The sequence below is a fragment of the Alosa alosa genome, chromosome 12 (assembly GCF_017589495.1).
Source record: "Alosa alosa isolate M-15738 ecotype Scorff River chromosome 12, AALO_Geno_1.1, whole genome shotgun sequence".
Lineage (NCBI taxonomy): Eukaryota > Metazoa > Chordata > Actinopteri > Clupeiformes > Clupeidae > Alosa > Alosa alosa.
In genome coordinates, this window is record NC_063200.1 from 415,001 (window position 1) to 430,110 (window position 15,110).

At 45.8% G+C, this 15,110-nt stretch overlaps 1 protein-coding gene across 1 annotated transcript in view; it reads left to right on the plus strand.

Annotated features, from left to right (window-relative positions):
* rgs3a (regulator of G protein signaling 3a) overlaps window positions 1-15,110 on the plus strand; it is a 284,842-nt gene that overhangs the window by 178,746 nt on the left and 90,986 nt on the right. Inside the window, 2 exon segments of the mRNA XM_048258184.1 lie at window positions 9,636-9,880; window positions 9,882-10,545. Coding sequence (XP_048114141.1) covers window positions 9,636-9,880; window positions 9,882-10,545 — 909 coding nt within the window.

Genomic DNA, 15,110 nt, shown 5'->3' on the forward strand with positions numbered 1-15,110 from the left:
AGGGGACTGGTTTTAGGGCTGACCTCTTGGGTTTTGTATGCTTGAAACTGTATGGTGTTCTCGTCACTAGAATTTAGGTGGATCCAGAATTTTAAAGATCTTTTTTGTATATTTAATGCCAATGGGAATCTGCCTAATTCTGCCCTGCATGCATTTGTTGGTGTTTTCCTTTGGACTCTAAGAATGTTTCTAATAAATTCTGCATGTAGGGATTCAGTACAATCTTTGTTTTGTCCAAATTGACTGTCAGGGCCCAGTTCTGACAGAATTGCTCTAGCAGATCTAGGTGCTGCTGTAGTCCTTGTTCTGAGGGTGACAGCAGCACCAGGTCATCTGCAAAAAGCAGAAATTTAACTTCTGTATTGTTTAGGGTGAGTCCAGGTGCTGTAGATTGTTCCAATACCACCGTTAACTCATTGATGTAGATATTGAACAGAGTTGGACTCAAGCTACAGCCCTGTCTCACCCCACGCCCCTGAGTGAATAATTATGTTCTGCTGTTGTCAATTTTTACAGCATTTGTATTGTCCATATAAATAGATTTGATTAAATCATAGGTTTTGCCCCCTATACCACTTTGTACAATTTTGTAAAAATAATCCATTGTGCCAAATTGAGTCGAAAGCTTTTTTAAAGTCTACAAAGCATGCAAAAATGTTCTTTTGTTTTCCTTTTAAAACATGGGTGTTTATTAGGGTGTGTAGGGTGTAAATGTGGTCAGTTGTTCTATGTTTTGGCAAGAATCCAATCTGACCTTTACTCAAAACATTGTGCTTGGTAAGGAAGGCCTGTATACAGGCGTTTAGAATACAGCAGAAAACCTTCCCCAGGTTACTGTTTACACAGATGCCTCGGTAGTTATTGGGGTCGAATTTATCTCCACTCTTAAATATTGGGGATATAAGCCCCCTATTCCAGATCTCAGCCAGCTTGGAGAACAAGGTTAAATAGTTTTAAGATGACCCTGTGCAGCTCAGGGGTGCTATGTTTCAGCATCTCTGTTTTTATATTGTCAGGTCCACATGCTTTTTTAGGTTTGAGTTTCAGGAGTGCTTCTGCTAATTCTTCAGATGTGATTTTGTAATCAAGGGGGGTTTGATTGTCTTTAATGACTTTTTCGAGGAGGTGTAATTTTTCCATTATAATTTGTTGGCCAGTAGTGAGGTTATCGGGAGGAGGGGTCCATGTCAGTAATTGCATAGTCAACTACACTAGACCCAAGAGCTGAGCAGTATGTGAACCGACCTAATGAGTCCCCTTTCATCCTACCATTAAGAAAGTACAGGCCTATAGGCCTCGACAGAGATGCACTAACTCCTTACCATATTTGTTGGTGACAGAGTCGGGGTTGTGTCTTGGGTTTGCTGTGATTTCTAAGTTTGGTGATGAAATAAATTTGTTTTCTTTTGCACTGATTTGAACTATTTCATTTTTTCAAGGCGGTTCTGGCATTGAAATCACCACAGAACAGCACATTCCCCTGAGCCTGGAAATTGTTGTCAGGTTGCTAAAAACTCATCTTCACAGTATGGTGACTCTGCGGGTGGGGTGTAGATTGTACAAATGTACAGGTCACCTTCTTGACTTATAACCCCATTTTTTAACTTTAACCATATACGAGTGAGATCTCTTTTTATAATGGATAAATACAGTAAGGTGACAGGTATTCCCTAAACCAAATTATAACACCCCCTGAATCTCTGCCGTGTTTGATGTTTTTGTTTTTCAAAGATGGTAGAATAATTTCTTTGTAGTCTGAGGGACAGTGTGTGTTTATATCTGCCTTACACCAAGTTTCTAAAAGAACAACAATGTCTTTTGGGTTTTGATGTTAAGCAAAAAGTCAGGATTAAGACTCTTTGCTCCAAATGCTGATGAATAAAGCCCTTGGATGTTCCAGGAGCTTATAGAAAAAGATTTAACCATGTATAAATTTGGGGCAGCCGTGGCCCACTGGTTAGCACTCTGGACTTGTAACCGGAGGGTTGCCGGTTTGAGCCCCGACCAGTGGGCCGTGGCTGAAGTGCCCTTGAGCAAGGCACCTAACCCCTCACTGCTCCCCGAGCGCCGCCATTGTAGCAGGCAGCTCACTGCACCGGGACTGATTGGGTTAAATGCAGAGACCAAATTTCCCTCACGGGATCAAAAAAGTATATATACTTACTTATACTTAAATGTGTTTGGTTTCAGAGTAGTCTAAAGAGATGTTTAAGAGGAAGGGAGAGATATATGTTACATGTGAAGTGACATGCTCTGCATTCTGTAATATATTACACATTTGCATTCAGTAACATATTACACATTTGAACATATAATACAGTGTACTTTTTTTAATTTGTTTTACCTCTTTCCCTTTTTACAGTTTAGCTCATTTATTTCTTAAAGATGAGATGAAGAAGTTGTCTCACCTCTCCAATGTCTGTATAGACAGGGTGGTTTTTACCTTGGAGAATGTCTGAGTATGTTAGATTTTGCTGTGGGACTCCACAGCAGTGGCAGCTGTTCAGCAGAGTGTTGTCTTTATATGCACTGGTGGTGTGGTTGGCCCTTGGGTGAGGGCACAGCTCAGCTTGGCTGGGTCCTATATTGATGGGTTGGCGGGATGCTGGGTTGTGCGCTCCTGGGTTGAGCCCGGTTGGGCTGTGTCCTGCTAGCCTTGGTGTTGTTGGGCTGGGTTCTGGTGGTCGGGGCAGGTTTGGTCGGAGTTCTGCTGGGATGAGTTTCGCTGCGTTGGGCTGGGTTAGTCTGCCGATGAGTGGACCGGACTCCATTGGGGTTGGGTTTCTGTTGTCTGTCGCGGGTGGTCGGAGAAGTGGGGAAGTTCTGTCTAGAGTTGTGTCTTTCAGGTCTTTTGCCAGTTGTCTGACTGCGTCACGGGTTAGGTGTACGTGGTCAAAGAGATGATCCTCAGACAGAGATGGATGATGGGCAATGCGGGTGTTAGGTATTTTTGAGCAGTATGACAATATGTCTTGGTTGATCTTGTTGATGTTTTGTGGGTCCAAAAGAGTGGAGGGGCAGAGTATTTTGAGAGCAGATTCTGTGGTGGGGCACCAGAATTTTGCTACTCTGTGGGTGGGAAACAGTTTTAAGGGGTCAAGGAACCGTCCGTTTGAGTCCATGAGTATGGCTGTTTTTGTGGCTGGTTGATGTTGTACAGAGGGTGAGGTAGTCAAAGTCGAGGGAACAGTGGGAGTTGGCAAGGGTTGAGGGGTTTCTGTAGTAGGTATCAGCCTGGTTGGAGGGGTGGGCAGGGGTGAGGCAGGTGAGGTTGTTTCCACTGGCCTGGCTGCAGAGGTAGGTGTGGCTGGTGAGGACGGTTGGGTTTAAGAAGCAGGTAAAGTGGGCTTGGTGGTAAGGGTGTGCTCATCTTCTGAGATTCTGTTCCTGCTGGTGTCTGGGTTGCTCTCTAACGTTGTTGAGTTGGTGGTTAGGCTGGAAAGCTGTTCAGTAAGGATCTGAATAATGTTGCTTTTCTGTTCTAAGGAAATTTTTACTAATGTCAATTCAGTGTTTAGGCTGTTGTTTTGTTCCTTTAAGTTGTTCATTTCTAGTTCAAGATTTTTTATTTTGAGTTCATTTTCCTTTTTAAATGTTTTAAATTCCTCCATTAGCTGTTTAATAGTGTCACTGTCCATCAGCTGACTTTCCTTGAATTCAGCAATTTCCATCTCTACAAACGACAGGCACTCCTGGATCCTCTGCACTGACACTGACACTGTCCTGGATTTTTGAGAAGAGTGAGGGAGAGGGGCCGCGTGTGGAGAGGGGGAGGGGCCGCGTGTGGAGAGGGGGCAGGGGGAGGGGCCGCGTGTGGAGAGGGGCCGCGTGTGGAGAGGGGGGAGGGGGGAGGCCGCGTGGGAGAGGGGAGGGAGGGGCCGCGGTGGAGCCAGAAGGAGGGGGGTGGGTCTTGGGGTCTCTGCTGCTGCAGACTTTCTCTACCCGGGCTTTAAGCTTTGAAAAGTCTCTTTCAAATTGATCTAGGCCTGTCTCTGACCCCTGAATCATTACTGTTCCATTGTTGTATATGTTGATGTTGAATTTGGGCTTAGAATCCAAATAGAGTTGCCTCATTGCTTTGTTCCCAGCCATTTTGAACGCTTTGCTGTAGGAACTAAGGGTCTGGTGTCATGCTTCTGGATGGCTAGTAAAGAACACCAGATCTACCTTTGTTTCCTTGCCATTTAGGACCATAAAGTCTGCTACTAAGGTTTCTGCTGAGTCTCTTAGTAGCTGCTCCTTGTATTTCTTTCTCTGGGTCTCACTGTTGACTGTGGCTGGGTAGCTGACAGCAAGGCTACTTTTTCAACAGAATGTTGACAGTGACACACACTACTGATAGCTCTGCCTGCAGCTTTTATGAGTGGGATATCCTATTAGCTGCTAACTTTAACAATCTTGATTTTTTTGCTTACCTCCTAGTTTTCTTTCCTCTAAATTATGTTCTTTTAATGTCCAGTGGGGATCCTGTCAGAGCCCTTCTCGGGGGTGTCAGAGCCCTTCTCGGGGGTGTCAGAGCCCTTCTCGGGGGTGTCAGAGCCCTACTCGGGGGTGTCAGGGCCCTTCTCGGGGGTGTCAGAGCCCTTCTCGGGGGTGTCTCCTTGTGTTGACAGGTTGTTAGTATTCAGTATAATCCTTTGTATTCCTTTTGGTAGCTCAGTTCAATTCAAGAAGCTTTGTTGACAAACTCACTTATATTGCCAAAGCAGTTATACAATAAATCTTAACACATACATGTCAGTAGATTTTCATAAGAATAAAATAAATAGGTAAAAGTAAAATAAAATGCCGTGTATGCAGTGTGTGTGTGTGTGTGCGTGTGTCTGTGTGTGTGTTTATTTGTCGATATAGGTCACTCATTGTCCCTCAGATTGTGGCATGTTGATACATACTGGGCAGCAAGATATGCTTTATCTCCTTCTCCTAATAGTATCTTTAATTTTGATATGTCATTAAGTTCATTAAAATTAGGAATTTCTGAGTTAAATTTGTTGAAGAAAAGGTTTCTTGTTTGATCGAAGGATGTACATTGTAGGAGGAAGTGCATCTCTGTCTCGACCTCACCTGTCATGCAGTAAACCACATATTCTGTGTTCTTTTTGTTTGCCATGATTTTCTGAGTCTTCCTTTTCGATTTCCAATTTGTGGTCACTTAGCCTGTACTTGGTAAAGGTCAGTCTCTGTTTTCTATCTCTGACAGTATTAAGATATTCTGCTAATTTATATTCTCGGTTTAGGGCCAGATAGCATTGTAATCTGCTTTAATTTTTAGTTTCTTCTTTCCAATATTCCAAATAGGATTCTTTACATTGTTTCATAATTTGGTTTACTCTGATTGGTTTTTGGAAAACAGTGTTGTTGTGAGACGGATCAGAGTGGGTGTGTGGCAAGGCAGTTAGTCTCTGCAACAACTGATGACTTTTTTCTGGGTTCAGCTCTTGGGTTTTGAGGGCTTTAGAATGAAGGGTGTCTTGTGGGCTGGATTTAAGGTGATTCAGAAAATTGAGTGCTCTTTTGTTGATGTTAATGATTAGTGGGTATCTACCTAATTCTGCTCTACATGCATTTGTTGGTGTTTTTCTCTGTACTTGTAGAATGTATCTGCAGAACTCAGCATGTAGAGATTCTATTGTGTGTTTGTTCCAGTGAGTATAGCTATGATGACTGAGTGGACCCCATACTTCACTACCATACAGCGCAATGGGCTGGATGACACTATCAAATATTTTTAAGCCAGATTTTAATTGGAATTTGGAGATTATAAAATTTTTCTTTTAATTGCATTTAGGGCTCTTGAGCTTTTTTCCTTTAGTGCATTCACTGCCATGTTAAAACTCCCTGATGCTGTCATTGTTATACCTAGGTAGGTATAGCTCATGGTGTGGGGGATGATATAATTGTTTATTTTAAATTGGTGTTTGTTTTCTTGGCATTTGGGGCGTTTTTGGAAAATCATTACATTTGTTTTGTCTAGGTTTATCTCTAGGGCCCAGGTCTTACAGTACTTTTCTACTATGTCTAACTGTAGTTGTAGACCTTTTTCAGTAGCAGACAGTAGAACCAAGTCATCAGCAAAAAATAGAGTAAATAAAAAAAATAGTTTCTTTGATAGCTTCTTAGTGAAAAGTTAGCCAAAACAGAGCCAGATTTCTTCTTTCAGAGATGTGATAAAATCCAAAGGGAGTTTCTTGAAAAAAACTTGCTCACCGCGTTCCTATAGGCTTCATCTTCATTTTTATAACTTTAGTTCTTTAGACTAGTCTCTTCACCAGTAGTTTAGTACATGTTTATGAGGAGCTCATATTTTGCGGCTTCACTGCAGCTGTAGAGCTCTCTCTCTCTCTGTCTACCTCTCTCTCTCTCTCTCTCTCTCTACCTCTCAGGCTCTGAGCACCTATGTCATTGTTGTTCTGATAACACCACTTATTTGTCCCATTTGAGCTGATAGTGTTTCCTTTCCCAGTTGTGAGTGTGTAGCCCTGGGGGAATGTTAGTGTGTGTGTGTGTGTGTTTATGTTTTGTGTGTGTAGGATGTGCTGTTAGTGTTTTGCAAGAGGTTTGCAAGATGAAATGTGAAGGAGTGCGAAGGGCCCTCTTGCTCAAAACTGCATTGAACATCAAAACCACCAAATTTATTAGAAATGTGTAAGGGATAATGTATAGAACGCCGGTCATTATTGGGAAAATAAGTCCCGACAGAGCGAACCGGACCCTGACGCACCAGTGGTCTTGCTTCGCCCTGAAGGGACTTATTTTCCCAATAATGACCGGCATTCTAATACATTATCCTGCTTATTATACGGCTACTTGCCAAAACGAAAAAATTAACTCCACGATACATCTCTTTACATTTATTTGTTGTGCAGTGTTGGGTTGTGACATCGTCGGACAGTCGGGAGAGGTCAGAGGTCAGAGACTCGAGTCGTTTTGGTGTGTCCCGTGCCGTCGTCAGTCAGAGTCAGCGTCGGCGTTCATTTTACCGGCAACCCTTCGGTCACAAGCCCGAAGCCCTAACTAGTAGGCCACGGCTTCCTATTTCATTTAATTTCAGACTCTTTTCAGCTCTGAATCTTTTAGCACTGCCTGCTGTTATAGAAATGTACTACGTCTCACGCACGCGCAGAACGTACGCTCGGCGTCGCCGTTGCTGTGGTGTGTTCTGAGGCACTTTTTTGACCGACTCGGGAAGACGGAAGCCTACTGATCAGTCCGACTGCTTTTCTGCCGACGGTCGGCCGTTGGGTTGGTGTGTCCCGGCCTTAACTTTATGCTGTGGCCGTGGCCTGTATGCCCCACCTCTGGGATGTGGCTGTGCTGTAGCTAGCTACCTAGCCTCATCTCCTGACCAGCATATCTGTCAGACTAATACTCTTAACGCATGTGTACACAATCCTCCCCATCCCCACAAGAGAGCTGAGAGCGCTCTATTTAGCTCACAATCCTCCCCATCCCCACAAGAGAGCTGAGAGCACTCTATTTAGCTCCCCCCATCCCCACAAGAGAGCTGAGAGCGCTCTATTTAGCTCACAATCCTCCCCATCCCCACAAGAGAGCTGAGAGCACTCTATTTAGCTCCCCATCCCCACAAGAGAGCTGAGAGCGCTCTATTTAGCTCTCAATCCTCCCCATCCCCACAAGAGAGCTGAGAGCGCTCTATTTAGCTCACAATCCTCCCCATCCCCACAAGAGAGGGGAGGCTCTATTTCTCAATCCTCCCCATCCCCACAAGAGAGCTGAGCGGCTCTATTTAGCTCCTATCCCCACAAGAGAGCTGAGGCTTTATTTAGCTCTCAATCCTCCCATCCCATTGAAGAGAGCTGAGAGCGCTCTATTTAGCTCTCTTTGCTCTCAGCTCTATTTATATTTATCTATTTAGCTCTCTTTGCTCTCTCCTCCTCATTCCCTCCTTCTATCTCTCCCTCCCTCCCTCCCTCTATCTCTCCACCCATCCCTTTCTCCCTCTCTTCCTATCTTGCATCTTTCTGTCTTCTTTAAGACCACCCATCATCTTGTTTTCCATTTTGCTGTTTCTCATCGGATGTGGGCCCTTGTTTTTCTATAAATGGATGGGAGTGTTGTGGTCTTATTGCGTCAAGCTGAATCATTTATGAAGCTCTTTCTGCGCTCTACCTGCTTCTCCTCTCGTCAAGACAGAAGGAAAGCTTTCACTCTGCAAGTCCTAATGGCTGCTTCTTGTATCTATTTGTGTTTACATCTGTGCAATGTCTTGACCAGATGTTTCCCGGGAGAATTGAATAAGTGATAAATCCAGACATTGTCTACTTGGGTGCTTCTTGCAGTCTCTTACTCTTTGCTTTTCTGTAGGGTATTGTTAATAGAAGAAACACTGATGTATTGGTGCTTTCAAATACACTACTTGTTTTGATATGTTTTATTTTTAAACCCTTTGTTTAACATTAGTTGTGTTTGCACAAGTATACCTCTGTGTGTGTGTGTGTGTGTGTGTGTGTATGTTTGTGTGTGTGTATGTTTGTGTGTGTGTGTGTGTTTGTGTGTGTGTGTATGTTTGTTTGTGTGTGTGTGTGTGTATGTTTGTGTGTGTGTGTGTATGTTTTTGTGTGTGTGTGTGTGTGTATGTTTGTGTGTGTGTGTGTGTGTGTGTGTGAGTATGTACATGCACATCTGTATGTGTGTGTATGTTTGTGTGTGTGTGTGTGTGTGTGTGTGAGTATGTACATGCACATCTGTATGTGTGTGCACGAGTGCGTGTGTGTGAATGTGAGTGCTCGTGCATGTTTCACTGGAACCGTGTGTGCACGAGTATGTGTGGGTGTGTGTAGGGGTAGACTTTCTCAGCATGGTTCAACACTAAAGGGAACATTGAGTAAAGCTAGGGTCTCTGATATTGAGAGTTGGGGTGAGTGTGTGTGTGTGTGTCGGGGGGTGGGGGGTGCTTTTCTATTCTATGTCTTGATGCGGCTGTTTATCCTCAATATTTAGAATCATGTATATTTCAGCCACACACACACACACTTAGGTGTCTGCCTTAAGGAATATACAGACTGATGTGTAGCTCATGGATTCATCCACACACACACACACACCCTCTTGCACCTGTCCAGAAAGAAAGTAAACATCCATTGTGTGTGTGTGTGTGTGTATGTGTGTGTGTGTGAGAACGAGAGTGTGTTTGTATGTGTAGAACACATCTACAGTGTGTGTGTGTGAGAGAGAGCGAGAGTGTGTGTGTGTGTGTGAGAGAGAGAGGGAGCGAGAGTGTGTGTTTGTATGTGTAGAACACATCTCGAGTGTTGGGAGTCTGTCTCAGCTCATGTACAGGGTCACTTTGTTGGTGTGACTCTGAAGAACAAATATTCAACTTTTAGATCATTTTGTACACTTGCTGTGTTAACTCATGTTAGATCATGTTGTACACTTGCTGTGTTAACTCATGTTAGATCATTTTGTACACTTATTTTAATATTTCTCCAACAACTCATAATTTGGAGCTGGACAGCCTGGATGGATAGCTTGATAGTCTGTTGGCATAGTTCTGCTGAATTAACAAAAATTGTGTATGTGTGTCTGTGTGTGTGTCTCTGTGTGTGTGTGTCTGTGTGTGTGTGTGTGTGTGTCTGTGTGTGTGTGTGTGTGTGTGTGTGTGTGTGCTTCAGATGCTGGAGCCCAAACTTGATGACCCGTGCTATGTCGGGGCCCCCCCACGAGCCAGTGACGATGAGCCCTCCCTGAGCAGCCCCTCAGAGCCCCCTGCCCCGGGCAGCCCCCAGGCCAGCGACCTGACCTCCCTGGGGGGGTCGTCCTGCACCCCCCTGGACGAGAGCCTGAAGGTGCCCCCCACCCCCCCTCCCTCCACCGAGGGCGAGGATGGCCGGAGTGCAGAGGGCGACCAGGAGAGCTGGCCTGGACACGAGGGAGGAGGAGAAGGAGGAGGAAGAGGAGGAGGGCTTCAGCACCGCGGAGACGGAGCAGCTCGAGACGGGCGACGAGGACTCGGTCGCCAGGGCGACGGGAGGCGGAGGCGGAGGGGATGGGGACATGGCCACTCTGGTGGCCGGTGGAGATCTTGAGGACAACGGCTCGGAGGCGCCCGACACGAACGCGCCGCCATCGTCCTCCTCATCGTCCTTCGTCATCCCAGAGCTGCGCCTGGACCGCTCCTTCAGCGCGGACGCCCTGACGGTCACAGACGAAGAGTATGACGAAGACGAGGACGATGAGGATGAGGAAGAGGACGATAGCGACGACGCCTACCTGGAGCGCAGCGACAGCAAGCGCCGCAGCATGGCGGAGCCGTCGTCCACGTGTGAGAAGCACGGCAGCGGAGCGGGCGGCCTGAGCGTCCAGAACTCCCTGCGACGCCGGACGCACAGCGAGGGCAGTCTGCTGCAGGACCCCCGCGCACCCTGCTTCACCTCCGACAACGCCATCAACTGCCTGGACACGGCCGGCGGCGGCGCATGCAAGGGGGGGTGGACACTGCCCTCACCCAAGACCCTCAAGAAGGAGCTGACCAAGAACGGAGGCTCCATGCACCAGATCTGCATGCTCTTCTCCGGCCGGAAGGTGAGTGGACCGCAGATGCACACGATACACACACACACACACACACACACTTACACACACAGATACACACACACACACACACACACACACAGATACACAGATACACACACACACACACACACAGATACACACACACACACACACACGCACAGATACACACACACACACACACGCACAGATACACACAGATACACACACACAGATACATACATACACACACACACACACATACACAAATACTTTATGTACCGCACACACAAAATACTTTGTTTGATTCCATCATTTCTATCTGAAAACTAGTAGATTATTGCAGTTCCATAACTGTTATAGGTTCAAGGCTGCAACACACATTTCCAGTCCTTTCCAGATAAACGTGCTTCCTATTACTGCTGATAAAACTTTGTTTTATATAGGCCACCAATGCAAAGTCTATGGGCCGCCGGCCTCATAATGCATACAATTACATGTTTATCACAAATATTCACACACACACACATGCATGTATACACATTTACTGTCCAATGATATGCATATTTGATCAGACACACACATACACGTACACACATACACACATGCACACACACACAGGCACACAAGTGCACACACACAACACACACACACATATACGCATGCACGCACGCACGCACACACATACACACATGCACACAACACACACACACACAAATACACAAGTGCACAACCGCACATTCTGTTGCTACTCTATTGTCCCTGTCCACACACACAGTACTCGTGTACACACACCCGCAGACAAGTGACCTTGAGTGACTGGACATGTGTGGACTCTGTTTTGTGTTAGTCTTAGTTGGCATAACCTTCCTCAGGAGGCTGGGGAGTCTAGAGTGACTGAAGTCATTATAAAAGTCATATATATATAATTTCCCCAGACAAGGTCATGTGAAGGCCACATCCTAGCCCAGGGGCCTTGCTTGCCCTTTAGCTAAGGATAAACATGAGGACAGCATCACACACACACACACTCACACACACCATAATCACTCTATCCATTCACAAAGTAGAAGAATTATTACAGTGTGCTATGTGCTAAATATGGTTTAATCAGAGATCAAATTAGATAGTGATTGTGTCCGTGGGAGATTATTGGCTCTTATTCTGTGGTGTGTGTGTGTGTGTGTGAGAGAGTGTGTGTGGTGTGTGTGTGTGTGTGTGAGAGTGTGTGTGTGTGTGTGTGTGCAAACAGCTGAGAAATGAGTCCTCTACTAGCATGTGTGTGTGTGTGAATGTGTGTGTGTGAGTGTGCGCGTGTGTGTGTGCGTGCGCGTGTGCTGTCTCATGTTTTAGCTAATGACTCCTCTAAAGGCATGTGGGCCGCAGAGTCACTTGAGCATCATCAGCCTTCCAGGCCTTAGCATTCGGCGCCATCTAGTGGCCACATTTAAAACATCACCTTTGTGTAATGATGATGTGAGGAATATTACATGTTATATATTATTATAATAAGCATTGTGCTCCTAAACTTATATTAGCAAACATGAAGTCATTCTGCAAGGACCTCTTCACCACACAAGAGTGCACTGTGTGTTTATTCTCTGTCCAAACATTTAATTGGGATGATGCTCATCATGGTAAAAAGCTTTATCATTGGTACAGTTAATTCAGTCCTAAATCCATTATTAGTTATAAAGATAAAGAGCATATGTATATGCCAATGTTTCTCTATAATAGTTAGATAAGAAATAATCAGAAGTAATCAGTCATGTGCAGTCATGTAAAGTTATACTGTTCCACTGGGGGGTGCTAGATATCTTACCTACTCACTCATTATAGCATCTACTGTACAGACCTTTCCCTCAAACTCCCACAGACAAACTCCCCCCACAAACAATCCCCATTGGGTTATAAAGGGATGGGAGAAGAGAGGAGGAGAGGAGGAGAGAAAAGAGGAAGGGAGGAGAGGAGAGGAGAGAAGATGAGAGGAGGAGAGGAGAAAAGAGGGGAGGAGAGGAGATGAGAGGAGGAGAGGAGAATAGAGCAGAGGAGAAGAGAGGAGGGAAGATGATGGGAGGGGATGAGGAGAGAAGAGAGGAGAGGAGGGATGAGGAGAGGAGGGATGAGGAGAGAAGAGAGGAGAGATGAGGAGAGAAGAGAGATGAGGAGAGGATGAAGAGAGGAGAGGAGGGGAGAGGAGAGGAGGGATGAGGAGAGAAGAGAGGAGAGGAGGAGGGATGAGGGGAAGGAGAGGAGGGAGGGATGAGGAGGAGAGGGAGGAGGGATAAGGAGAGAAGAGGGAGAGGGAGGGATGAGGGAGGAGGAGGGAGGAGGGATGAGAGAAAGAGGAGAGGAGGGATAAGGGAGAAAGAGAGGAGGGATGAGAGAGAAAAGAGAGGAGAGGAGGGATGAGGAAGAAAGGAAGGGGAGGGATGAGGAGAGAAGAGAGGAGAGGAGGGATAAGGGACTCGGCCTCCTGTTCTGGTTCAGGGCCTTTCATGGCATGTGTGTGTGTGTGTGTGTGTGTGTGTGTATGTGTGTGGGGCCTTACAAGGCATGTGTGCGTGTGCGTGTGTGGGGCCTTACATGGCATGTGTGTGTGTGTGTGTAAGTGTGTGTGTGTGGGCCTTATATGGCATGTGTGTGTGTGTGTGTGTGTGTGTGTGTGTGTGTGTAGGGCCTTACATGCCATGTGTGTGTGTGTGGGGCCTTACATGGCATGTGTGTGTGTGTGTATGTGTATGTGTGTGTGTACGTGTGTGTAGGGCCTTACATGGCATGTGTGTGTGTGTGTGTGTGTGTGTATGCGTTGTACGTGTGTGTGTGTGTGTGTGTGTAGGGCCTTACATGGCATGTGTGTGTGTGTGTGTGTGTGTACGTGTGTGTGTGTGTGTGTGTGTGTGTGTGTGTAGGGCCTTACATGGCATGGTTGCATTCTCCTGTTGAGGGAAGGAATGCTCTCCTCCCTCTCGGCCCCTCGTGTTAGTCTTGGCAGGGGCGGAAAGTTTTACTACCTCTTGGCATTATGGCCATCCCTCTATCTTCCATCCCTCTATCTTTCTCTCTGTCTCTCTTGGCATGGCCATCCCTCTATCTTTCTCTCTGTCTCTCTTGGCATGGCCATCCCTCTATCTTTCTCTCTCTTGGCATGGCCATCCCTCTATCTTTCTCTCTGTCTCTCATGGCCATCCCTCTATCTCTCTCTCTCTTGGCATGGCCATCCCTCTATCTCTCTCTCTCTTGGCATGGCCATCCCTCTATCTCTCTGTCTCTCTCTCTCTTGGCATGGCCATCCCTCTATCTTTCTCTCTTTCTCTCTCTCTCTCTGTCCTCACATTTCCCCGTCTCTCACCAGAGGAATGGGCCAAACTCCTCCACACATCTCCCTCTCTCTTTGTCTCTGTGTGTGTGTGTTTGTGTGTGTGTGTGTGTGTGTATGTGTGTGTATGTGTGTGTACGTGTGTGTGTGTCTCTCTGTGTGTGTGTGTGTGTACAGTGGGTGTCGCTTTCAAATGGCCACTTCAGTCGCGCATTACGAGGCGTGAAGCTGCGTGAAGCTTTAGTACCACTTTCAGCCACTGTGCGTCGCTCTGCAACATCGCTCTGCCTGCCGCCTCTTACTTACGCATCCACGACATCCAATCTTCGCGCTCACCTGTGGAGTTACCATCCAAATGAGGCAGCGATGTCAGAGGCACAGTAGACGGCCAGAGCATCACCAGGCGTCCAACATCATTATGATTGCATACTTTCCGTGGAAATCCTAAATTATGTCGGGGTCTGCTATTTACTTAGGCTGCAAAGCACAGGTATTTATTTGAGGGGTAGGCTTATTGGGGGGCAGACCTTTATTTCTTACATTGTCGTTACTGTGAGACATGCGTTTTGTTTGGCTGGCATACCAGGCTATCAACGCAGGCGATTTCCGGTTTTGGTATGGGATTTAATTTACTTTTTGACTTTTATTATATAGTTAAATGTTGAGACTGATGGGCATTTAAATGTAGAGGGTATTTGATGATCACTGTAAGTTTAATTGTAGTTGAAAAAGTGTTGGAATTTCCAGCTGTTTATTGCGAGACAAGGCCTTTCCTTCATTCATTGAGCGATGCTGTGCTCTAATGGAAACCTTATTGCATGGCGAAGTAGCCTAAATTTAGTTTTTTTTTTAAATGATGCATGGTTTACTTTTTATTAAATTAAGTAGGCTGGAATGCCTGCGGCAATAATTGTGTTTTAAATGTAGTAGCCTAGTGCTTCAGCCTCTGGCAAGCTCCAAAGGGGGGGCTATAGGTTGAGAGCAGCGTGTTGGAGACCCATGGTGTAACGAGACAAGGTCTTTATGCGCTGTTGTGTAATTTATTGTCTGTAATCATGTTTTAGGCTATGTTTGTTTTGGGACAAACAACAACGTAAAACAAGATCAATACAATTTTCTTCTTTATTTATCATTTTGAAATCTTTTAGCACTCACCGCATTGCTGCTAATTGTCTTTATCTAATCTCCGGCTCGTCCCGGTCCCGTTGATTTCTGCTCTATCCCGTCCCTATCACGTTACCAACAGTGAAATTGACTCCCGTACCGTAGGACTCCCGCG